Source organism: Eriocheir sinensis, chromosome 39 (assembly GCF_024679095.1).
Source record: "Eriocheir sinensis breed Jianghai 21 chromosome 39, ASM2467909v1, whole genome shotgun sequence".
NCBI lineage: Eukaryota > Metazoa > Arthropoda > Malacostraca > Decapoda > Varunidae > Eriocheir > Eriocheir sinensis.
Window position 1 is genome coordinate 2,167,507 of NC_066547.1, and position 26,835 is coordinate 2,194,341.

Here is a 26,835-nt window from a genome sequence, read left to right on the forward strand (position 1 = left end):
TCCTGTATCTTTACCACTTGCTTGCATGTACAAAAAGACTCAGTTGTGGTAATCTTAAAAAGGATTTGTTATGATTATAAATAGTATAATCTACAGACCTATTTACATTTTCTTAATATCTTGATAAAATTCTTAAGACCAGTCAGATGACACACATGACTGATTTTACATTTCATATCTCCCTTTCCATAATTTACAAATATTTTTTATTCTAATGAAGAATCTCCCATGATAAAATGCAAGGTAGTGGGTGATTATGAGATTCTTTCTTTTTCAAACAGCTTTAAGGAAAACCATTTGAAAATATTTCTCACTACTAATATGATACTGCCAATGTACACTGTGATCTTGTGGGAATAATATGGAACCACCTTCCTGGTCTGACATGTCAAGAATGATTCACATGTACTTGCTTATGACAAATAAACACCTAACACATTCTGCTGCAGTTAGCTGACCAGTAATTCCATGACTATTTTACAATAACTCTTGCTCAGAAGCATTTCATAAAATATATGCAGTTGTGCTAAGAGGTCAATGTTGAGATTACATACTAATACAAACTGTAGATATCCATGCTGGCTATTACTTGACCAGGCATAAAAGTAAACTACTTTGTTTGGAAAGGAAATTAGAGAGAGAGAGAGTAAAGTATCACATCAAAGCTTACTGCATATTAGCAAAATTCTTGACTTAGTTAATTTTATGACAGTAAAATATAAAGCATAAGTGCATTGCAGCATAGCATAAAAAATATTTCATCTCATAAAGCTCTTCACGTTTGCGTAAATACACAAAAATATCATCAGTGACCTCTTCAAGACTTCCAAATTGTATTACATAATTGACTCATACAGTACACCAACTGGATCAAGAAATGTTGTAAATGCATCTTTACAGTCCACCTTTAACATTTCGTTTCTTCCTGATTAGTTGCACTTTATCCAAGGGAAACAATTTTCAAGGCTGAAATATATGCATAAAGCCACATTACTCTGAAGCCGTGTTTGATTCTTGTATAAGATAAGATCAAGCTACCTTGCGCAAAACACAACTTTGTTTCAAATATGTTTAAAGTTCCTCACAGACAGAAATAGTGTATACTGCAAAATTTCTTACAAATCTCAGGTTAAGATTTTTCTTTCTCATATTCATTGTCAATTTCTTCATGCAAACACTTTTCCACTGTATGGACTAAACAGACACCTGTGTTCAGATATATATGTATCATGGTATTAAGTTTATAGATATACATGTAAGTATCTAACTCTATGAAACACACAGGAAATTATTTTATTGCAGTTTCTTAAGGAGTCAATGTCATTTGCTTTAGTGAAGCACTTATATGTTGAAGAAACAAGTGCACTGTATGATTCTCAACAATAAATTCAACACCAAAAAATTTGCTGAGATTCACATTTATTTACTCACAGATTTCTTTGGACCATAATTCAACTTCCAAAGAAAAATTCTTTCAGAGATTGGCGAGCTGCGTTTCAGTTCCTACGTTAACTGCTTGTGGCTGAGCGACTCTGACCGTGACGGGAGAACCGCCCAGCACGTTGCTTCGTTGCGCCAAGTACACCGGCTGCTGGTGTCCTACGGGCGCATTGAGACGCGGGTACAGCCCTGGGATCATCCCTGGTGGGGGAGCTGGCTGATATGGTGCTGAGTAGGCCGGGGAGTGGGGGGGACCAGGAGGAGGGTAGTGGGCCCCAGGGTGGTATGCACGGTGGAGGTGTGGAGGATGAGTGTTGGAGGAGAGGTTTGTGGAGCCAGTGTTGTTGGAGGGGCCAGTGCTGGAGTGCTGAGAGCCTGAGTGGCCTGAAACACTTCCACTCAAGGTGCCAGCCAGGCCCCCATTATCTAAACCCTGCCATGACCTCAAGCGACCATGAATCTCCCTGTTGAAGAAACAAAGAAAATATGGCATGTAAATTTATGATGAATTACATCACAATATTCTTTATACATATGAGAGTTGCTTGAATGCAACAAAGGAATGTCAAACTACCTGAAGGTTGGTCTCCTGTTAGGTGTTTCATGCCAGCACTCCACCATGAGGGCGTATATACGAGGAGGACAGTCCTCGGGGCACGGCAGAAGGTGTCGTGATCGAATCATGTCTATCACCTCCTGGTTATTATAACCATAATATGGCTGAAAATAGAAATAAAACATATTACAAAGATTTAATAGTTCATTGATAATCAATTAATATACTAGAAATGAAAAGGAGAAAAATATTTGAATGAAATGGTCACACAAACAATTACATTCTAACTCAACAATGTAATATTTTATTTTTTTAATGACTTATAGACTTTTACTTTGCTGACTTATACAATCCATGCATCCAACAGTTTTTCTTCTTTAAAACTTTGATTAAATATATACAAGGTTATGAATAACAAAATGTCTCATCCTTATCTAGTGAGGTGCTTCATGCTGAGCTTTTCTCACCTGCAAGCCAAAACTAAATATTTCCCACAGCACCACCCCAAAGCTCCACACGTCCGACTCTGTCGTGAACTTCCCATACAGGATGGACTCGGGGGGCATCCATCGCACCGGGAGAAGGCTCTTGCTCTGGACTCTGTAAACATTCACAGATATTAGATATGCTGACATTTCTATTAGCTTCAAAATGTATATAGAAGATACAATGGTATGTGTATGGTATTAGGTAATACACTTCCTAATACAAATTGGCAGTTCATCCATGTATTCATTTTAAAGCTATCCAAGGAATGATATCATGTGGACAAGGAATGCATCCCCAAAGCTAATCTGTACCTGTAGTAATCTGAAGAGTAGATATCCCGTGAGAGCCCAAAGTCTGATATCTTCACCGTCAGGTTCTCCCCCACCAGGCAGTTCCGGGAGGCAAGGTCACGATGCACATAATGGTGGCTGGCCAAGTACTCCATACCTTGAGTGAATATAAAAACATTATCTGGTGTATCACACTTATCATCATCATTAATATATGTTTTCTGTAAAAATCTAAATGGTTAAGTGCCTTGAACAACAGGAAATAGCTGTTCTAAAAATTATTTAACTGTTTTAATGATGCTAACAAGAACTTGAGTACTGGGTAGGTCACTAGACTTGAGGCTACCTATTAATATGCTCTTATATACACTATACAGTACCCTCCCGAGACAACTGATAACTCGCTCCCGCTTGGGCACACAGGTAACGCTGGTTGCCTGTAGCCCCAATTGTTGGAGGAAAACGGCCAGTGTGCCACTACCTTTTAAGGCAGTGCGTGTGACGCCGATAATGCACGAAAGTTGGGATGGTAAGAATTTAGGACTAAGCGTGAAATTCGAGGATCGCAAAACTCGGATAGTACAAACCTTGGGAGGGTAATGTATATTTATTTGAATTATATTCTAATGGATCCCTGGCAAATTAAGTGTCTGCATAAACTTAAATTCATAAGAAGAGCAAATAAAATTAACTGAATAAATACAAATGAATGACAAAATAAAGTCTTGAGATACATATATGAAAAATCTTAAGTGGTGCCAAAATTCGGTACATAAAAGTGAAATGCTGATTTTTTTTCACATCTAAGTGCAGTTTTACTAGAATTTCATAAGTTCTTAGAGATAAAAATAAGTAACATGAAATAACTCATTTTCTAAGCTGAGTCCCTTACCTGCAGCTATCTGAGTAGCGATGGCCAGCATGTCTGGCTGCTCCAGCACCACCTGAGACATGCCATCGTCACTGCACGCCGACACATCTGACCTCGGTGAATGAGCAATCAAAAACTCATGCAAATCACCCTGTGAACAACAATAGGACATTAGTTGTGTATATATTCACTTGGAATATATCTTAAGAACTTGCCACATAAGGAACAAAATTAATATATCCTCCTCAAACAAGTGGCTAAAAGAGATACAGTACTTATGACAAATGATTTTCTTCTATGCTGTCTTAGATCCATTTCTCTCAGCCTTTTCATGGCCAAAGGAAGCAGGAATCACCATTCCATGCAATATACAAGGTGCTCTTATCACATAAAAATTACATTCCTAAAATTATCTTTCTAGGCACAAAAGTTCATGACATATCAACAGCATTTCAAGTTCTACTTCCTAGGCCTTGAATCAACAAGTACTGGGAGACTGAATGGAAAACATATGAGAGCGTTTCTAACCTGTGACATGTGTTCAAACAGCATGCACATGGGCTCCTCCTTCATGACCACGCCCAGCAGGCACACAATGTTAGGGTGTCTCAGGTCCGTCATCAGTTCAACTTCTCGGTGGAAGTCCTGCCGGGTTTTTGCGGTGGCATTCTCCTTAAGGGTCTTGATAGCCACCAGCACTGAGCTACCATCAGGACTTACACCTTGAAGCTCACCTTTGTAGACTTTTCCTGTGGTTTTAAGAATAACAGTGAAAAATCCTATAGATAATGAAATTTTACAGAATTAAATGCTCTTCATTATGTTACTTCAATGAAAACTGATCATGAACCTCAGCTATTTATCAACTCACATATTCCAAAATGGTTAAACTCTTATAATTTACCCATATATGTACACTGAAAACCCTTTATGTTATGTATATACTGCCAGAGTGAGGTAAAAACATTTGATGAACAAAATGATTCTAACAGAATCTTTTCCTTAGCCTCTACCTTAAAAAGATATCCATAAAAACTATAAACTTAGGTATAACAACTTTGTCTCTTTGATGTAACTCATTGTAATTCATTCAAATGATTTATACTACATGTTTTTATCTGTATCTTACCAAAAGCGCCTTCACCAAGCTCTTGCATGAAACGAACGTTAGCCAAAGGGAATTCTCTGGCCCTAAGTTGCTGTTGTTTGGGCAGCAGGGCATTCAGCTCCACAGTTTTGGCCTTGGGTGATGGCTGCTTGGGGAACTTTGTCCTTCGTTTCAAACATACATAAACGACGACAGACACCAGGATGAGGGCTCCAAGGATAGAAGCAATCAGGATGTACATCACTGTATTATCACCTGCAACATGAAGGTTAGTGTTATAAAATTGCTCTCCTTATATAAGCCACGATTCAGGAGCAGAATTTAGCATATATTATAAATCAATAAAAGTATTTACTCCACAATTTACAGAATGATAAGAGGGCTGGCATATAAGTTCTAAATGCCAACTTTAACTTTTTTTCATTCTGCTAAGGCCAAGCAAAAGGTTACTTACTGCACATAGGAACAACACACGCCTCCTTGGAGACAGAGTGTTCGGTTGTCACAAAGCACCATGGTTGGACTTCAGAGCCGCCAGGGTTCCGACAGAAGTTATGTCCGCCAATAAGTTCTGGATAGTCTGCTGTGCGCATGTAGAGCTGATTCTCGCTCCATGGCTCACACACCCTCCCAGACACTGTGCGACTCTCCGCCCCACGGTAGGACTCGCCATTTCTTACATAGCATTTCTCATCTGCAGGAAGCAATTTAGGATGAACATTAGGGAGAGAATATACAATCACAAGTGGGAGAGACTCAAAGCCTGTTCAACCCCATAAGGGAAAAATAAGGACGATAAACGAAAAGAGGAAGGAAGCAATTCAGGGGCTGATTTAACAACTGATATATTAACATTCATATTGCAAGTTTTCTGATCAGCATAACACTACTAACAACATAAAAGGACAAAGAGCTAATGGAGCACAAAAGAAACATGCAGATTCTTAGGAAACTTCATAATGATTTAAAAGTCTTTTCTGATATGATGTTAACATAATCTCCATTTTTTCAGTGAAAGATTTGTTGTTACTTATGATAGATAAACTGTAATCATCTCAAACCAATGAGAAAAAAAAAAAAAAAAAAAAAAAAAAAAAAATAATTACCTTCGACTAATGGCTCAATTTGCACCCCCAGGCGGATGCAGGACATGTGCTCTGGGGAGATGATTGGTGAGAGGTCGTCACACTCTGGGATGGGAAGCTGCCTGCCAATGAGCTGATGCTGCTTGGCGATGACATACTCCATCCTGCACACATCGTTCACCTGGTAACAGTGCATAAAAATGAATGGTTACTAAATAAAATGCACATATTCATAACATTACTATTTCATAATGCAAAGCATTTATTAACAAAAAAAAGCTGAAAGAAAAAAAAATGCTTTTTGTTATAAGACATCAATGAAAAGTGATTTTCAAAGAACTCATAAGATTAAACCAATCTATTTGTGGGTAATTACTGGAATGAAGTGAAAACCAGCAAATGGGCACATGAAATGAAAACCTAGAATCAAACTTACCAGGATCTCACACTCCTCCCTACACAGCTGCCTAGGTTGTGGGTCTGGTGCATTTTCGTCACAAAGAGGAAGAGCGGCATAGCAGAGTGATTTGATGGCATAGTCTTCACACTTGGCTGACAGGTCACTAGAGGGGAAAATACAATGCTATCATATACAAGAAATTTTTGCCTCCAACATTAACCCCTTCCCGGCGGCAGGGCGGATGTATGTACTACCCCCCAAAAAATCGTCTATGTATAGATGCTGTCGATTTTCATCCATATGTGTATATATAGATTCCCGCAAGTGGGCATTCCAGATTGACATCTATATATGGACTCTGCCACAAAACTGAACAAACATTTGAATCTATATATAGATTTATTTAAGTTTGATTGGTTATATGTATATTGATATATTTATATGAAGGTTTAGAGTAATCACTGACAGTAGATGAATCAGAATCATCAAAATCATCCAAAAAATCAGCATCTATATCCTCAGCTACCAAAGAAGTCATTTCTTCTGGCTTAAGAGGTCTCTTTCTCCTTGATATGATAGACTAATAATAAAAGAAAATAGAAAAAAATGCAAAAATTCCCAGTGTTAGATGATGTCCTTAGCACATCCACCACCGACAAACCACAAGCAGTGACTGTCCTTGAGAGGCAATGTCGGTAAGTGTCAGGGGGTTTGAGATGCTAAATAACGATTTATTTTGTTAATTTTGTTAGTAGTAAGGAATCGTCTATATATAGACCATGCTACAATCTAGTGTGGGCAAATGAGAGCAAACGTTTATATATAGACGCGCCGACAAAAAGTCCCAATTTCGAAATGTCTGTATATAGATCCTCAGCCGGGAAGGGGTTAATTATAAAGACAGATTTTAGCATATCTTTCATGAGTGCTGTTATTACAAAAAAATAAGATCCCAATTGCTATGAAAACATCTTAGGGGACAGCCTCCGTTATTAATTCTGCTTGTCCTGAATATCAATGTTGGACCAAGTATGATGCAGCAACTTCCTAACATACCTAAGCAGTCAGTGTAATGATTAGGATATATATTTTTTTTCTGTACCTTCTGTTTTCAATGCATATTTTTAATAGTGCATTGAAAATCAGATCTGCTGAGATGCATTTGAAAAGAGATATGTTGCAGTCATCTTAAACATTTACAGGTAGTCTAATAGGATAAAGGAAAATGAAGGAAACAATGACGTATCGTACTTTGAGTGACTGATGACTGTGATTGCAGTGGTAAGGCGTTTCTCCATGTCAGCCAAGTGTCGCGGAGAGTAGATGTATATGGAATGGTTGCCAATGAAGCCGCTGCAGGTGGCTCCTCTATAAACCTGAAATGAAGAAAGGCATTCATGTAATCTGAGTTTTTCCTTTCACTGACATAGGAGATTAGTTAATTATACTCTAGTCAAATTTACACTATAGTCATATTCAACTCTCTCTAATGGTAAAATGCAAGCTATCTAACATTGGCTTTTATGGCCCTATAATGCGTGGCTCACCAACTCACTTGGCAATATCCCTGAACATTCTTGTTGTCCGTCCCTGACTCGGGTAAGCCACTGGGATGCCCTCCATTGGGAACATTAATGTTGACTACGCCAGGCACACCAGACACTCCGTCGGGTAACCTGGGGAAAATATAAGAATTAGCAACACTGAATGAAAGAGACAGTAATAAACCCATCACTCAACTATATTTTGTAATGATGAGTTTAGAAAAAGGTAAAATGAGCAAAAAACATACTCTCGTGATAAGACTCATACATGTTACAAATATCAGAACAGACTATATAGTAACATTTTCAATCTATGAATCACAGAAGCTGAACCATTACTAATCCTAAATGGCTGAATCAAAAAGCAGTAACAAAGCTCAATGGTTCCGAACACTAGTACTACACTTAGATATCTTGAGGGCCAGTTATGCAAGTAACACACATGAATACTAAAGGCAATGAGAAAAAAAGAGAAAAAAAAGGTGATGGTCCCTTGTAAATAGCAGCTCTGCATCTATATCCTCTACATATCACAAAATACGATAACGATGAGCATGAAGTGAGTATGAAGTACGAGTATGAACTTCATCGCCATGGTCACCCTACACTTAAGGGCGGGTGACTATGAAGTGAGGGTGGGTGGTTGGTTTCTTTGTTAACTGTGCGGTTCTCTCCACCAATATTCCACCTTAATGGAGTTACTATTTTAGCGATGATAGGTTGTTATCCTTAGAAGTGATAGGTTAATATTTTACCGGCGATATTACTGTGAATTAGGTTAAGGTGAGGCTCTGCAAGTTTACAGGTTCATGTAGTTCTCAATTAATCAGGCAGCAATTGGTTACTATTTCAGCAGCAATTGGTGTGTTATTAGCATATGTTAGCTTCAAATCAGTGCCTTCATAATTTATCATAGTTAAAAGGGCACAATTTTAAAGGGTTATTACACTGGGCAAATTTTTTGTGGATCTCCAGTCAAACCACGATTTCCGCTAGGGTGGTTCTCATTTGTTTCTTGTTATTGCTGCTGCTGCTGATGGTGAGTAATGCCATCATCCTTCGGTGAAATCTACCGTAGCTTTGGAAGATCGTGGACACAGCAGAAAACCACGGAAATATGAGAACCACGCCAGCAGAAATTGTGGTTTGACTGAAGATCCACGGAAAATTTGACCAAAGTAATAGCCCCTTTAGTCCACTAACTCTAATATGGACTAGTAATTAGTATATCTGAGCCTTTAATTTCATTGGCCCTGACTAATTATCTCTGAGTTTAATGTAATAATTTTCCATGTGAAGATAAGTTATCCCTGGAAAAGTTAGGAGAGCGGTGGAAAAAACCTGGTGACAGCAAGAAGAATCATATTTAACCCAGACATGAATAGAAATTATCTCCAGAATAGATTACTCTTTATTTTTTTAATTGTACCCATAACATGAAGGCACGAAAGGTAATTTGAGGCGGCGGAGCAGAGCCACACTTTGACCTGCCTCATACAGCCTCCTGCCAGGGCGATGGCGAGCGGCGACTGCCTCGCCTCGGCCCGCGGTGCTCGGCGGCAGCACGGCCTCCGCGGGGCTTGTCTCGCACACACTTACAAAGAATTCGTGTTCGTGTCATTCTGAGCTCCATAAGTGAGGGAGGTGGTGATTAAGGGCAATATAACGGAGATGACAGCACGGTGCCGCCTCGTCCCTCCCATTGTTTACAAACAAAGGAGCACATGGCGTCTGTGGCGTGGAGACGAGGCGGCCTCACTACCTCGGGATGAGGCCGCCAAGACGCCATATTACTATAATGTTTATTAATTCATCTACCCATCTATCAGGCATGCTGTGAATACAAGAGTTGTGTATTCGATTACGAATACTCCAAATTCCAACGAATACGAATTCGAATACTCTGAAATGGTTTTAATTCGAATAACTAATGCGATTACTTCTTGAAAGTATTCATGAATACATTCATGAATACTTTTCATTAAAAATACCTTCTTGACGGACCTAGTTATAGCACTGCTCCAAAGTTATGCAACAGTAAAATGAGCTCATGGACCTGTACTAAACACGACGATTACGTGTCCACTGAGAAGGTTTGAGTTGTAAGGAACAACGGTTGTTATTACTGATATTAAATTTTGAAGTATTCGTCAGATTATTTGCAGAATACAAATACTTTTCCCTTGCATTCGAATACGAAAACTTCAATTTAGATCAATAATTATTCGAATACGAATACACCCAAACACTACGGTATTCCAATGTATTAGAATACGAATACTCCATCCCTGATTTATATATATATATATATATATTTATATATATATATATATATATATATATATATATTTATATATATATATATATACATATACACACACACACACACACACACACACATATATATATATATATATATATATATATATATATATATATATATATATATATATATATATATATATATAAACTGGAGTAATACACACACACACACACACACACACACACACACACACACACACACATACACACACAGGTAAGGGAGCCAGGTAGGGCATGTAGCCATTGGTTAAGTTGAAAGAATTCATATTTAACAAAGACAAAGGCCATAATTGGTTTCCTACTGCAGTGGTCGATGAGTGAAACAGGCTTGGCAGTCATGTGTTGAGTGCCAGAATTAGACATTTCTTCAAGAAAAGGTTAGACAAACTTTTGGATACAGAGGATAGGTTGGGGTAGGTTGGGGCTGGGTTCACTGGACCTACCCTGTGTAGGCTCCTTGTGATGTGTGTGTGTGTGTGTGTGTGTGTGTGTGTGTGTGTGTGTGTGTGTGTGTGTGTGTGTGTGGTGTGTGTGTCTGCAAGCTACAACGCCCCGCCACACACTCACCTGAGGTCACTAGCACCCTCCTGGCCGGGCGTCTTATTGTTCTGCACTGATTCACTGGATATGCGAGGCTCACTTGTACTCTGGCCCTTGATCCCGTCCACTAAGTCAAGTTTAGCTTTACTCTTCCACTTCCTTCTGTTTTTCTTTTTCTTTTTTTTGTTTCTCCACTTATCACCACTTTCCGCCACCACGTCCATTATGACCAGAGCCAAGAGGAAGGCTGTCCACAGCGGCTTCACATTCATGGTCAAGGTCAATCTCTGGGACCATGGGGACACCTGCAAACACCCGGGTTAGGAAGGCAACGGTACGGATGGTGAACGCAGAGTCGCCGACGAGGAGCAGAAGGTTATATTCACGAATCCGTCTTCTCATACTCTCTCTACGTCCCCTTTTCCCCTTTCCCTCCCTTATTGCCTCTCATATGCATATCGAGACCCGCCATCCTCCTCGCTATGATCCCTAACACACACCATAACTCAACCTTAGGCGCCAATCTCCCCTTCCCATCACATCACATAACTCACAAGCCTAACTCAGCCCACTCCCTGCCTACACACCGCAAGCCACTCACTCACTATACTCCCTCGCCCTGTAGCTACTCCGCGCCGTGCCACCTCTAGCCCCTCCCTGTTGCCGCGGCCCTCACTCGTCTTCCATTTATTGCCTGGCACCCACCCACCTGCCGCGCCTGACCCCCTCTCCCCCGATAGGTCTACGCTTCACTGGCACTAACCCTCGGCCACCACCAATACTTACGCACACCGCTCGATCCTCACTCCCGGTACACCTACGCACATGGGAGACTCAATCAATCCTATCCAACGTGTCCGATTCTCTGCTCCGCTATGGTTCACTAGGGCAAGCCGCAGCCCCTCGTCACCCTCCAGGCTCCCCGTCACCTCGGCCTCCACTGCGGTGTTCTAACAATACACTGACGCCTTCCTGCAGCCCCCAAGCCACAGCGATACGGAAGCATGACTTTGATCTCTTCGATGTTGGGGTTGGTCACGTGTCCCTGGCAGTCCACGAGATTACGAGAACAGAGGCCTCGCTGTGGTGGGGGGTGTAGCGGCTCACCTCTGCAACACTCCACTGACCTGTGATGCAACAAGTGCTGTGCTTGCAGGCAAATCATGTAAAGCCTGGGTGGAGCGCTCGCGGCAACACACACACGCACGCACACATAGCACCTTTACTGTTTATGCCACTGCCCTATAACATATTGATTTCACAAGGCGTTAACGCTCACTTTAACGATTACGTGGACTTGAGCCACTCCGCCACATCTCACTCTTCACATGTCCTCCTGTGTGTGTTTATGTGTGTATGTATGTGTGTCCATGTTTGCGTATAGGTCGCGGGCGTTGGAGTGAGTGTGTGATGCACGTGAACACCACAGCCGTTCTTTCACACGCTCTTCGAGGCAACTGTTTCTTGTGTGTCAGAGTGTGTTGTCCTCCAGCTGCCTTCCCCTCGTTCCTCCCACTCAAGCCGGCCAAGGCACGTCAATACTACGCCGGGAATACACCGGGCGACCAGTACTGAGAGGGGCGTGTTGGGGGGTTACTCTGGTCACGCTGTGGACGCTGCTGCTGGTGCTTCAGCCATCCTCACCGCCGCCGCTGACTCCCTCTACGCTCCGACCTCCACACAGATTGACTGACTGGACAACAGTTGAACAGTGATGCCGCAACTCGCCGTTCACAGCTTCCCATTCCCTTCCTCTCTCCGTTCCTCTCCCTCCCTCGCTCTCCCTTTCTCCCATGTTCAGTGTTCAATTGTGTTCAGGGCTGGAGCTGTACACGCTGAGTACATGGCTTACTATTGGTTTTATTATAAGGGTAGCCTCTGCTGAACCGCCGTACATAGAAACGGATGAGAAATCAGGGATAGAGCGTACCTTGTAAACACAGGTATGCAACCACCGTGCCGTTTCCGTAAGCACAACAAATGAAAAATAATGAAAACACACTAGTCCAATAGGAAAACATTTCCGGGCAGCTGAGCGTCTCCCCACGGTAGGAAAGGAGGGGAGCGGCAGGGCGGAGAGGGGGGCGGGTTACGGGGGCGCGAGGGAGAGCCGGGACGCACCGGGCCGTTTGTTTACATCGCTACTGAGGGAAGCAGGCCCAATCGAGCCCCCATACCTCCATTCCATCACAATAAGTGTCATCGTAAAGCCGTGCATCCCAACACTTTCCACACGCACGCGAAAACGGATACGCGCGGTTCCCGGCAACGTTGATTCATTCACTCGACGCAGACGCAGAGCGGAGGTCCTCGGGCGCTGGCAATTCCATGCTGGAGGATGAAGCACCACTGCTCTCCAGCTCCTCTCTTGGGCCCTTTGTCTCTCCGACCCTTGGCCTCCGGGGGAAGTTCTGTCTAATGGAAGGCCTGTGTTTGTATACGCCTGTACGCGAGTCTGAGGCAGGAATTTTCTCTTGGTGAGCAGAGGAATTGCTCCAAAGACTACGAGGGCTATTAGGGCCATCACGGGAGGGTGTGGTGGGGCGCGCATGGTGAGCCTCGTTTATTTGCTCCCATGGGTCTCATAACGCGGCGACAATTTGCAGGCTTTTGCCGGAGGGATCCGGTAAAGGGCGTGAATTGTCCGGGGCCCTCAAGTCCACGCCAGGGAGGCAATGCTCTCGTGAGGGACACAGAGAGCAGTCCTGATTTGAGTGGAACGAAGTATAGCCGGCAAGAACCCTTCAATAAGGAAAATACATTAATCTCGGCAACTTTATATTTCGAACATTAAATTCTAATACAGAGTAATTACCAAGAAACGCCCCTACTCTCAGCCCTTCTGCAACCGGCGCCCCTATACGCACACTCTCCTGTTGATGCCGCCTCGAGAAGGGGAGGGCGCCGAATTGCCTTTAAATATTCTCTGCCGCCATGTAATAACGAGACATAAATCACACGTCTCCCTCACCACCCGGCAGGCGAGGATGGAGATGATCCTCCGCGGCAAAAACGAGGAGGGGCGCCGCGTTGCCCGTCACCCCTTGCCCCGACGGGAGGGAAACAGACGGGGCGGGGCGTGGCGGAGGGGCGGGCTGGGCGGGACGGGGCGGGGAGGGCGCTACGTGCTGGTCGAGATGTTTGTCTTTGTTCCCCTCTTAAAGGAATGAAGGCGCTGACGGCTGCCCGGGACAAGGGGAGGACAGGAAGGCTTCTGTCGACGGCCAACCTGAGGCACGGATGTCTGACCTTTCTGTCGATACATCTGTTTAAATATCGATCAAATAATCTACGTACCAATTTTCTATCTCCATATTTACTTATCTGCCTTTGTCTATCCATCTTTCTATCAATTTATTTATCAGTCTATAGTTTATCAATCAATCAATCAATCTATCTATCTAATCTATCGATCTAATCTACCTATCTATCTAGTATTCTGTCTATATACAAACCTATCAGTACATCGGTAGACTTATCTGTATCTATCAATCCATACGTAACATCCACGATTACCAATTTGTGCAGCATAAAAGAAAACAAACGACATGGCACCAAGCCTGATTTTCTTCACCTCTTTAATACCTTTTCCTTGTTTTGGGGAGTCGCGTGGCGGCGGCGGCCCAGCAGCGGGACGTAAATATCAGCAAAGTTCCTGCGAAGCCTCGGCGGGCGCGCAACAGCCTCGAGGCCACGATTTATGAAGGACTCCCGCTCGTGTCACATCGGGAACGAGCGAGAGGAAAATAAAAGGGGGAACTGGGGCCAAACATAACTTATTTTACCCCTTCTTAAGCCCGTTTCGTGTGTTTTGCATATTCTCCGGCTTTCAGGTCACACTGTAAACGAAGAAAGATGTTATAAATAATGAAAAAAATGAATAAATAGAATAAAAGGGTACTAGAGTCAAACGGGACCTATTTTACGATTTCTTAAGCCCTTTTCGTGTGTTTTGCATAATCTCCGGCTGTCAGGTCACACTAGAAACGAGAGGAAAAAACAACAAATATACATACTAAAGATAAAGGGGAAGCTCGAGTCGAACATAACTTATTTTATCACGCCTTAAACCCGTTTCGTGTGTTTTGTATAATCTCCGGCTTTCAGGTCACACTGTAAACGAGGAAAAAACAAACTTAATGTCATATGTACATACTAAATCCCTGTAACCTGTTTGGCATAATCTTAAAGGTACTGTTCATACGTTATTCTAGGGTTGGTGAACGCTGCATTTTACTACGCGGCCAACACAGTTCATCGTCAGCTTGCGTTACTGTATAAACAAACAAACGAACAAGCACATGTTAGTTCGATTGCAAGGTCTGGATTTGAAGGGTTCAGTTGGCAACCCCTTCACGATTAAATGGCAAAATCCTTTCCCGAGGGCATCGCGCACTTTTAAAGAGAGACAGGGACAGCAGGAGGGCCGGGCAATAGCAGCAGCAGCGGCAGCAGAAGAGGGAGAGGAGCTTTGTTAAAGGGGATGAGCTTGTAAAGGAGGGAGCAAAACATTGTTAGCCAGAGGGAGGATCTGTAAGCCTCTACGGGGGATGGAGGAAGGGGTGGAGGGACATAGGGACTCATACATCCACAGGCATTTCAAGTCACAAGTAAAAAAATGAGTTGCGGCTGAAAAAGAAAGGTTGTGTCCATCGCGGCTAACAAACACCTTTTTATTTTTAAGCATTACGCGGCATTATCCGGCGGCTTTGTGCTGGATCGACAACGAAGCCAATGAAAGCGAGCAGTGGTAGGATGAAGCCGACACACACAACGAAAAAAAAAGGAAAAAAAACAAAAAAACCGTAGCACAAAAGACCGGTCGGCAAAACTGTCAGCCGAATCTAACTTTTCAAGAGCATCTCCGTGGAAATTTAATAAAAGAAGGAAAGAAAAGATAAAAAAAGACCCTCTCCGTAAACCGGCATGCCCCAATCTGCACGTAGCTAAGCCGTCTTGTACGTCCCGAGCCACGACAAGCATTAGCACAGACTGAATGGAAAGGAAAGAAAAAACTTTATCACGGCACATTAATATCCCGACTCGCGTGGCTTTACCTAGGCCGCGGACAGGCTTAGTGGGAGAGGGAGAGAGAGAGAGATGAGGTCAGGGCATCATTTGTGTGTGACTCGACATGGCATCTTTACGGCCCCTTGAGAGTGTTGCTGTAGCCTCCTAGTACACCTTGACGAATGGTATTGATCCTAGCACACGCGCGCCGCTGCGAGTCCGCCACACCACCACGCCCGACTAGGATATGGATTCACTCCGCCTCTGCGTTCAAATGTATGTGTCCCAGCGTGTTCGTCTGGTTCCCGCCCCTCACACGGCCCACTCCTACGTGACACGGACCTTCCAGCATTGCGTAACAGCACCCCGGACACAGGATCGCCACAAAACAGGGCTATTTTGTAGGCGTCGCCGTCTCACCTGCAAGCTCCGAAAGTCCCGCCGCGCACGTATTAATCTCTGTGTAATACCGTCAAAGTGAATGCGATTGACTTCCGACGCAATGTAATTAGAGGCGGGCGGGTCAAAGCGAACCAAAACCAACGAGGCTTTGTCTAGGGGATGGGGAGGGGGAGGAGGACGAGGAGGAGGCGCCGCCCACACGCTGCCGGCGGGGCGGTACGGCGGGCTGCGGGATGCTGCTGCCGCTGCGACCCCCCACGACCCACGCCCAGGAAAAATGTCTTTGTATTCCGCTCGAACAAGTACCATGTAACCCCGTGTATGGAGTCCTGTGTGTGTGTGTGTGTGTGTGTGTGTGTCATATATCATCATCAAAAATAGCCAAATACTAAACTTTTCTTTCTTTCATTCATTCATTCTTTCTGTCTTCTTTCTTTCTTTCTTTCCTTCCTTCCTTCCCTCTTTCTTTCTGTCTTTCTTTGTTTCTTTCTTCCTCAGTTCCCTTCTTTCTTTCTTTCTATATCTATTTTTCTCACTCCTTTATCTTCTTACTTCAAATTCTTATACATATTCCATTCATAATATTTCAATCTAAGGGAGAAATTACAAAATATCATCGTGCATTCAAGAAAGGGTTGTGGATTTCTAAGACTTATATACAAAAAAAGTGTGAAACGGTACCCAAATTATAATTTTTCAGTCCTTTGTCCTAAACTGTGGCTGAAAACACATTATATTTGCACGTTTCACTCTCGGCAAAATTTATGTGACAGTGTATAGTGCAGTGTTTGGATTTTATCGCATCAAAACGGTGGTGGCGGATAGTACTAATGTGATATTCTGTTTGTACCAATAATTATTCAAACCCTCTATCCGGTACTTAAATTATGAGCTTTCCGTTCCAATAAATTCAGCCTCATCGATACGAGTTATGGTAAGCTCGCGCACAGAGTCAGAGAGAGAGAGCGAGTGTTATGAATTTTATATCGTATCAAAACAGCTCGCGTTGGAATAGTGTTAATACGGCTTTGCGAATACGTATTGCTTTCATTCCTTTGTTTTCCTGTGTGTGAGCGTTCCATTGAGATGCCCCGCGGTGAGTATTGATATTATTTCACACACACACACACACACACACACACACACACACACACACACACACACACACACACAAAGCACGTGGGGAGACAGCCGGTGCGGGTCAGGGCGGGATCGTACAGTGGGCGGCTCCGGTGACGCACGCGGTGATAAAACAAATACGAACGAGGGAAAAAAAGCATATATATATAGTTTCAGGTTGGGGGGGCGCCCTGGAACGGGGTGGGTAGAGGGGAGGGGGTCACGAGTTCACAGAATTGCGCCGCGGAGTAACCCGTAGGGACATATTCTCAAGCACTTCAACGCCCAAGCACACATATTTGACAAGGCTTTCGTAGGCGTTGTGGGCAATATCCAGAGGTACTGTCAGAACCCTGGTGGAAGTCTGGGCCTGTATTCTCAAACCTTTCGAGTCCCAAGTAAACGTATTTGGCAAGGCTTTCTTAGGCGTTTTGGGCATTTTCAGGGGTAGTTTAATGACCCTGGTGGAAGTGTGACCCTTCTTCTGTACCGTGGGTGTTAAGAAAGTCATTAGAACGCGATTAATCTCCTCTTCAGCCTTGGGAAATAGTTGATGTGGGAGATGAAGGCGTCTGAGAATGCCGTCCCTGATCTCTCTTCTGTACCTCGAACCTAAAGAGACCTCGTTAGAACCCGACTGATCTCCTTTGTGGCATTAGGAAATAGTGTATGTGAGAGGCGGAAGCGTCTGAAAATACCGACCCTTTAAACGTTTGCCGGATGGAGATTGGACAGCGAAAAGATGCTCATTTCACCTGTTTCAAGCACTTGTTAGTCAGCCTTATCGTTGGTTGGTACTGCGCCACGTGTCTTGTGGATGCAGGCAGACGTACGGCTCGCCCTTGTTGCTGAGTCGCCGTCACCACCTGCCTCATATTGCCTGCTCTCTCTCTCTCTCTCTCTCTCTCTCTCTCTCTCTCTCTCTCTCTCTCTCTCTCTCTCTCTCTCTCGGGAGGACATACGCAATTTTCCACTAGTTTTCGTTTGTGAGGTTCAGTTCACTTCATTCTCTGTTTCTCTCTTTTTTTTTTTGTACTCTAATGAAAGCAGGTCGAGGGACGCACTTAACGGAGGAGGAAAGCAACTACATTATGCTGCACAAGTGACACGTGACGGAGGGAGGAATCCAAAACACAAAGGCCACTTCAGCTAATGAGGGATCTTGATACTCCTCTCCCCTCTTGAAAGACTGCCTCTTTTAGTCTATTCAGCCGCGTCTGTCCGCCTAATCATTTGAAAGGGTCGGACACACACACACACACACACACACACACACACACACAGATATACCCTTCCCCCCACACACACTATTCAATGACGCCATACGTTTTTCTATCTTTTGAACAACACGTCATTATCAAGATGTCTCGGAGTGTAGGATGCAACTGATACTGCAAAACAATGGTCTGCAGTAGAACAAGTTAAAGAGAAAGGAGACGCTTGAGTATATCCCTGCTACTTTGTCCCTCATGGTAAAGGTAAAGTTGGGGACACACGCGCGTGGCACGGTCAGGTTTAAGCCCAGGTAGTGACCCGGTTGGTGCTTGAAACAAATCATGTAGACAAACGTAACGGACTTTATATATACAAGGAGATTATAGAATGTGGTACCAATTAATTAAGTCTCTGGTTCGGCTCATACCCTTGTTAGTCTTACTCTGCTGAACGTAATTGCTTATGCTACCGTTTCTGGCTGCAGGTTTAGGTTATCAAGCTTTCACTAGTTCATATTACGGTTCAGGCAGTATTTTATGTTGATGCACTTCACTTGGGAGGCGTTTACTTCGGTGATGTGTAGTGTAGCAATGATATATAGCGTAAAAATGTATAAGTAGGAATGTTACAGCTACATCTCAGTACTTGACACTCTTGCCTATTCCACTTATATTTTCGTTGTAACCATAATATCATAATATGCTATCCATGCTTGGTGTTGCTTGCTCCTGCTGGAACAAAAACTGGTGTACCTGTAAAATTAAGGTTAATGCATATCACTTGTACTTACTTTCCTCCTGGCAGGTTCTGGAAGTGTACGCCCAAGTCCTCCAATAGTGGGATGAAGGCCTCGCTCTCGGACTCTTCTACACGCCCTGCAAGGGGGAGCAAAAATGAACGTGCTTACCCTTCAAAATAGAAAATGAAGGCTGAAAACATGGCTGAGAGAAAACGTTAGATTGTAGAGGTGACTTTGTTGTTAGTTTGTTTCCTTTTCTCAGTGGGTATGCACAAAGTAAAGATAAATAAATGCATGAATGAGTGAACTGTTATAAGGTACACACATTGATACGTAAATAAACACAGTAAACCACTCAATAAAATAACGAGGAAGAACACAGTGAAGTAATACATGAGAAAAGGGCCAAAAAACGGGAAATAAAGGAAAATGAAAACAGGGTGACGCTTTTCAGCACAGCAAACCTAGTCCTTCCCCTTTACGTGTCCCCTCCACCTAAAGAAGACGCTCAATAAGACAGTTAAAGGGAAAAGAGAAGCACCACAACTAGGCAGTCAGATGGGGAACCGCAAAGACAGATGAGACAGATGGATACTAAAAAAGAATGCCCACGCCTAGACAGCCAGATGGAGAGCCACATAAACAGACAAGAAAGCAAAACACTAAGCAAGAATGGGCACTAGACAGCCTAACGGAGAGCCACGGACACAGACAAGACAGCAGGGCAGGTATTCTCAAGCGCTCGTGGCCCTCTTTACGACTAGTTTCAAAGGCTATAGGTTAGATTAGCTAGTTTTCATAAGTGTTTTCCCGTTTATAGAGCAGAAACCTTGTCAAACTTCCACTAGGGTCATGGAACTGCCTATATCTTCTAAGACAACCTTTTCAAATAGACGTACTAAGCTTCAGATGCGTTTGAGGAGACAGACAGCAGGACACTTACGCCACATTGCCAGCTTGACGATAAGTATGCCCGTAGAGTCGACCTTTTCCTCGCCATTGCTCGCCTCGCACTTGTAGAAGCCCTTGTCGTGTATCTCCAGGTCCTTGATGGTCAGTTTCGTCCCGTAGATAAGAACGCCGTCAGCTTTCAATTTGTACCTGCAACACAAGGGGGATGGAGTTAGGATGAATGAGGAATATACGCCTAAAGGAAGTGTTTATTACCGCCGATCAGAGAGACAAAGAGAGAGTGAGAGAGACAGAGAGAGGAGGAGTAATAAGAGAGTGTCGGGTTAGAGGTCATTGATTGATGTTTACGCGTTTAAGTATATATGAACTGAGTATAAAATCACGGCGCCGTATATAAGTAAGCATGAAAAGAAAATGTTTAAGGTCAGAATATGCAACACAAGGGGGTAGTATAGGTTAGGATGAAGGAAGTATATACACGTAAATAAAAAGTTAAGTAAATATATGAATAGACTGAGTAAATAAATTAATGGCGACGCAATAATGTAAATATGAAAAGAAAATGATTAAGGTCAGAATAATGCATGATGTAAAAATAAAAATAAATCTTGTTTGGCAATAACGATGTAAATAAGAGGAAAAAAAATCATAGCTAAGGTTAGTTAACATAAATAATAGTGAAAAAAAAAATCAAGTTGGTAGATAAGAGGGAAACGAGAAGCAAAAAAAAAAAGTATATAAAAAACATCAAGGTCACTGAACAAGTATATATATGAAAAAAAGGAGTCAAGGTCAATGGTTCAAATGGAAGTCAGCGGAGGATCGACACAGATTGGGACGCGGTCAACTGAAAGATATCTTGATGGGCAGGTCTTTCAAAATGGTTGCATAGAAAAAAAAAACTATATATAAAGTAAGTCCAGAGACATCCATAACGATGCATGTAGAGGAAATACTTGAGGTCATGGAGCTGGAAGAGGAATTTTTTACTCATGCATTTGTTTGTGTTTTTTATGTTGTATGTTTTTTTTTGTGTACTTTGATTTTAATAGATAGATAAATACAAAAACATCAATTAATCAATCAATCAATAACATAAATAATTAATCGTGTACATGCATAAAACACGCACTCTTCTTAACACACACACACACACACACACACACACACACACATAACCCCCCCCTCCTCCTTCGCACACACTTCCCCCTTTCACTCATACAAACATCCAGTAAAGACGGAAAAAAATAATGTATCACTCAACTAATCAACCAATATAGAAAACAACCAAATTAGCCCGTTCCCCCCACCCCCGTCTTCCTTCCCCACCACACGCATACTCCCCCACACACACAAACTCCTCCCCCACACACATATAATCTCCCCCATACACATACCCTTCCTTCACATAATCCCCCCCCCCCACACACACATACACACATACCCCTCCCCACAGTCACTCACTCCCTCCCCCCTCTTCCTCTCCACACACTTACTTCCTGATGTTGACGCGTCCCTTCTCCTCGATCACCGGCGCCTCGTTCTTGTACCACTTGAAGCGCGTCGGCGGAGGGTCGCCCGTGAACTCGCACTTGAGACGCACGTTCTCCCCCGAGCTCTTGGTCTGGTTCCGCAGCAGCCGTATCACCTTGAGGCTGCTGTTGGTGTCGTTGAGTCCAGTCCTGTAATGGTGGTAATGTGGTAATGGTGGTGATGGTTATGGTGATGGTTATGGTGGTGGTGGTGATGATGATGGAGCTAATGACGATGTTGGTGTTGATGTCAGTGTTGTTTTTGATGATGATGATGATGGTAATGATGACGATACCACTACTACTACAACTACTACTACTACTACAACTACTACTACTACTACAACTACTACTACTACTACAACTACTACTACTACTACTACTACTACTACTACTACTACTACTACTACTTCTACTACTACTAAAATCACACACACACACACACACACACACACACACACACACACACACACACACACACACACACACACACACTCCACTCCCCCCCTCCCCTCCTCCCAACACATGCACACACTATAGATCCTCAGTCTGTCTTCTACCTAAAACGCGAAGGAAAGCGGTGGTAATACTAGAACGATATTATTATACTCGTATGCTACACAGAAAGGAGCTTTGCATGGTGTGGCGTTGTGTGTAAATAAACGATGAGCAATTATTATAAAAGCTATAGCGTAAATATCCACTAAATCTCTCATCATCTCTTGGTCTTCGTGCGCAACTCCTTCGTTCCCTCAATTATGTTGACTTGGTACCAAAAAATTAACAAATTACGGCTGGCTTCACACACACAGTCGACGGTTCTCACAATAAAAGAGAAACTTACAGTCTCCTTATTTATACATAACAACTGAGAAGGAAGAAAGGAAGGTTTTAATTTCACTGTTATACGATGGATGACGCTTGAGTGTGAAGCAAATGAAAGTTTAAGAAAAGAAAACTACACAAAGTAGGAGTCCATAAAAAAGGGTAATATGAGACCGCAGAACATTAGTCCTCGTATGATGAAGACCTTGGCCACTCTGATGGGATGGGGGGCGAGGGAGATGGGGGGGAGGAGAAGGAGGTGTTGTGAGGCTGAAGTGGGGAAGGAAAGTAGGTAGAAGGAAGAGTAGATGAAGATAGAGATAAAGGGGAGGGCAGTAGAAACAGGGAGGATGGAGATGTGTGGGTGTGTAAAAGGGGTGAAGGAAGAGTGAGGAGAAAGAGAAGCAACACAACAACAAAGACAAGCAACAAAAGAAACACAAAGCAACACAAACCTATACAGAGTTATTTATCCTTACACAATAACTGTGACAAGCTACATGTGGAAGATCCCCATCCCTCCAGCCAAAGCTGGCAGGAAGGAAAAAGAACCATGCAGCATGGAAAAACTGCATGGAATTTATGTAGGAAAGAGGAAAGAACTACCATTACTGCTACCACTAACCGGGCGATAAAAGCGGACAAGGACACCAGTATTCGAAAGAACTTAACGTTATTACGACAATGAGTAATATCTTAGTTGCTGGTTGGATTCAAAACACTTGTCTAATCTATTCTTGAAGGCCGTAACTGTTGTACTATCAACTAACATCACAGGGTAGAGAGTTCCAAACATTAACAACTCGATTGAAGAAGAAGTGTTTAGCTTCGTGCGACGAGAATCTTTTACCACTTATCTTCAAATTGTGATTTCTTCTTGTTCTATTTGATCGATCAATTGTAAAGTAATCTTCCGCATTAATATCACTGAATCCTTTAAACATTTTAAACACTTCTATTAGATCGCCTCGCATTCTTCGTTTTGACAGGCTGAATAAATTTACTTCTTTAAGCCTTTGTTCATATGACAAATTTCTCAACCTAGGAATCATCTTTGTTACTCTTCGTTGGACCCGTTCCAACTTTTCTATGTCTTTTCTGTAGTAGGGAGACCAAAACTGTACACAGTACTCTAGACGGGGTCGAACCAACGAATTAAACAGTTTTAATATTACTTTTTCCGATTTATTATTAAAGACTCGTCCGATGAAGCCAACCAATTTGTTTGCAGTTTTAACTACCTCTGAACAATGCTGACCGGGCTTTAAATCGCTTGATATAGTGATTCCAAGATCCTTTTCTTTACTTACTGCAGAAAGTTGTTGGCCATTCATTACGTACCGAACGCGATTGTTATTTTTTCCGATGTGCAACACTTTACATTTGTCAACGTTAAATTTCATTTGCCATTGATTGGCCCAACGTGCAAGTCGATCTAGATCTGATTGTAAAGCTTCTTCGTCGAGTGTCGCAGTTACTTTACTAGCAATTTTTGTGTCATCAGCAAATTTTGATACTTTGCAAGTGAGCCCATCATCGATATCATTAACATAAATTAAGAAGAGCATGGGGCCAAGCACTGATCCTTGAGGTACGCCGCTTTTGACATCGAGCCAGTTAGATGTAACACCGTTTAGAACTACTCTCTGTTTCCGCTCAGAGAGCCAGTCCGCAAGCCAATTGTGAATGTTACCCGAGATACCGTGCGCCAGTAGTTTGCTGAGCAATCGTTGGTGGGGGACCTTGTCAAATGCCTTTTGAAAATCCAGATATATGATATCTACTGATCTGCTTTCATCGAACACCTCAAAAATATAGTGAAAAAAATCAAGTAAGTTAGTCAAACACGAACGTTTACTACGGAAGCCATGTTGCGAATTATTTATTATATTATTTTCTTCGAAGAATTTCACCATATTGTCGCGAATGATAGTCTCCATTAACTTACAAACAATAGATGTCAGGCTAATTGGTCGATAGTTTCCTGGATGAGACTTGTCCCCCTTTTTGAAAATTGGTGTGACATTTGCAAGTTTCCAATTCGACGGAACTTTTCTAGCTGTTAAAGATTTATTGAATATGATGGAGAGCGGTTTACAAATTTGATGTTTGATTTCTTTTAAGACCCTAGGGCTGTGGAAGTAGCGGTAGGTATTGGGTAAGGCGGGTATGCAATTAATTAAGGCTTTGATGGGCAGCAGTAGATACGAGTTGAGGTATTATGCTAGGGGAGGGGGTAGAGGTTGCTAAGAGTGTAAAGTTGGGCATACAACAAAAGGAAGAGGACAAAGAAAGTAGTGGAAGGGACTGGGTAGGGCGGGCATGTAAGATTCTGACAGGCAGCAGAAGAAGTGGGTTGAAGTATTATACTGTGGAGGGAGAGGGAAGCTGACAGGGGAAGACTGGGGATAAAACAAAGGGAAGAGTGCAGAGAAAGGGATTGGGTAGGCCAGGCATGTAAAGTTCTGATGAGCAGCAGCAGAAGTGAGTTGAGGTATAGGTATTATGCTAGGGGGGGGGGGGGGTTGCTGAAAGAGGAGATCAGGGAGTAAAACAAAGGGAAGGGGGCAGAGGAGGTAGTCATAAGGGACGGCAAGGGGAGAAGGGGGGAGGACACAACTCTTTTCGGCAGCAATAGAAGTGATGATGAGGTGTTATGTTGGGAGGGTGTTAAGAAAGGGAGGAGGGTGGACGGCAGCATGGGGGAGGGAGGGGAGGGGATGGGCATGCAAGGCTCCGGTGGGCAGCAGCAGCAGCAGCAGCAGCACGAGAAGCCCCTGGCGGGTGTCGGGTGTCGGCCTGGCGTGGGGAGGTGTGAAGGAACCGCCGGGCCGCTGCGTTCCGCCCGATCAGGTTCCCGCGCCTTACCTCACACCTGACACCCCTACAAGCTACTCATTTCCCCCTGACACCACCACCACCACCACCATCACCACCACCACCACCACCACCACCACGACAATCACCGTCACCTTCGCTGCCGACATTATCTTTACTTTGAGCATTGTGTCACTAGGGTCGCAACGATTCTGACACATGAGTTTTAGGTTAGTTCAGGAAGATACAAGTAGGTGAATTACACACACACACACACACACACACACACACACACACACACACACACACACACACACACACACACACACACACACACACACTTACGAACAGAGAACTACGAACAATCTTAGATCCTAAATAATTATTGTCCAGCTCATAGAAAACAATATAGCTACATTAAGGACTGTCTTACATAAATTAATAAACATGCTTGTATACTATAATCGGTCCACATATACCCAAAGTGAATAATGAAATAAAGTTGTCATACCTAAAATCAAGGAAAGAAAATAGAAAACTTGACTTTCAGGATAGACTAGAACAAAACTGCCATACATAAATTGTGCAACGTAAAGTCTCGGGAAATCACTTGATACATTTAGTAACAGAAGACTGATCAACAGAAGGGTTTTCAGCAAGGTTTTGACCATATTACTATCAAGTTTTCAATGCTTATAAGGCAAACAATGTATTAAGGCGGGAGCAATACTTTTGCAACGACGCGGTAAAAATCTACGGACAAAACCTGCCGGATTTACATTACTCGACCTCTTTTATGACGTCTAATGCAAGCACCCTCGATTATACTTTCCTCAAAACAGATTTATATAAGAATGGGACGATCATAATGGCGATAAGAATGACACAAGAGAATGAAGTAGCTGTGATTGTTCAGACCCAACGCAAAATACATTCATTACGACTCTAGAGATTGCCACATCACACACGACCCCCACCTCCATGCAGTACTTACACATCTGAGGCATTGGCGGTCTCCTCGTACTCATAGTCGTAGTCATAGTCGTCTGTGGGAGGGACGAACACTCCCGGTTGCGACCATACTGCAAAAGGAAGGAAATAAAATAGTTAAAAAAGTGTGGTAGCAACATTAATCTCAACAATAACAACATTTACTATTAGTATTGGTATTAGTATTAGCATTAGTAGTAATTGCAACAATAATAATAATAATAATAATAATAATTATGATGATAATAATGATGATGATAATAATAATAATAACGATGATGATGATAATAATAATAATAATGATGATCATGATATATAAATTTGTTTGCCATTGACTGCCCCGGTGGATTTTCACAACGATTAATTGATATTCATAATACATTGATTGTTTGTTGAAGCTATTAATCTCTCTCTCTCTCTCTCTCTCTCTCTCTCTCTCTCTCACACACACACACACACACACACACACACACACACACACACACACACACACACACACACACACACACACACACACACACACACACACACACAAAGCAAGTTATTACCCTTTGAAACCTCTAAATAAACACACACATAAAAAACAACAACAACATATATACGCAGTGTGTGTGTGTGTGTGTGTGTGT

General features: G+C 42.8%; 1 protein-coding gene across 1 annotated transcript; it reads right to left on the bottom strand.

Moving 5' to 3' along the window:
* On the bottom strand, positions 1-26,308 carry LOC127009117 (inactive tyrosine-protein kinase transmembrane receptor ROR1-like; the record flags this gene model as incomplete). The annotated part of the gene is made up of 16 exons (XM_050881903.1): positions 1-1,904; positions 2,015-2,160; positions 2,464-2,596; positions 2,797-2,932; positions 3,668-3,797; positions 4,175-4,395; positions 4,776-5,009; positions 5,209-5,448; positions 5,861-6,020; positions 6,276-6,402; positions 7,491-7,615; positions 7,795-7,915; positions 19,182-19,266; positions 20,074-20,231; positions 21,539-21,724; positions 26,211-26,308. Coding segments are annotated over 16 exons (2,730 nt in total), but the record flags the coding sequence as incomplete, so codon positions are not given.
* Positions 26,309-26,835: the final 527 nt, after the last annotated feature.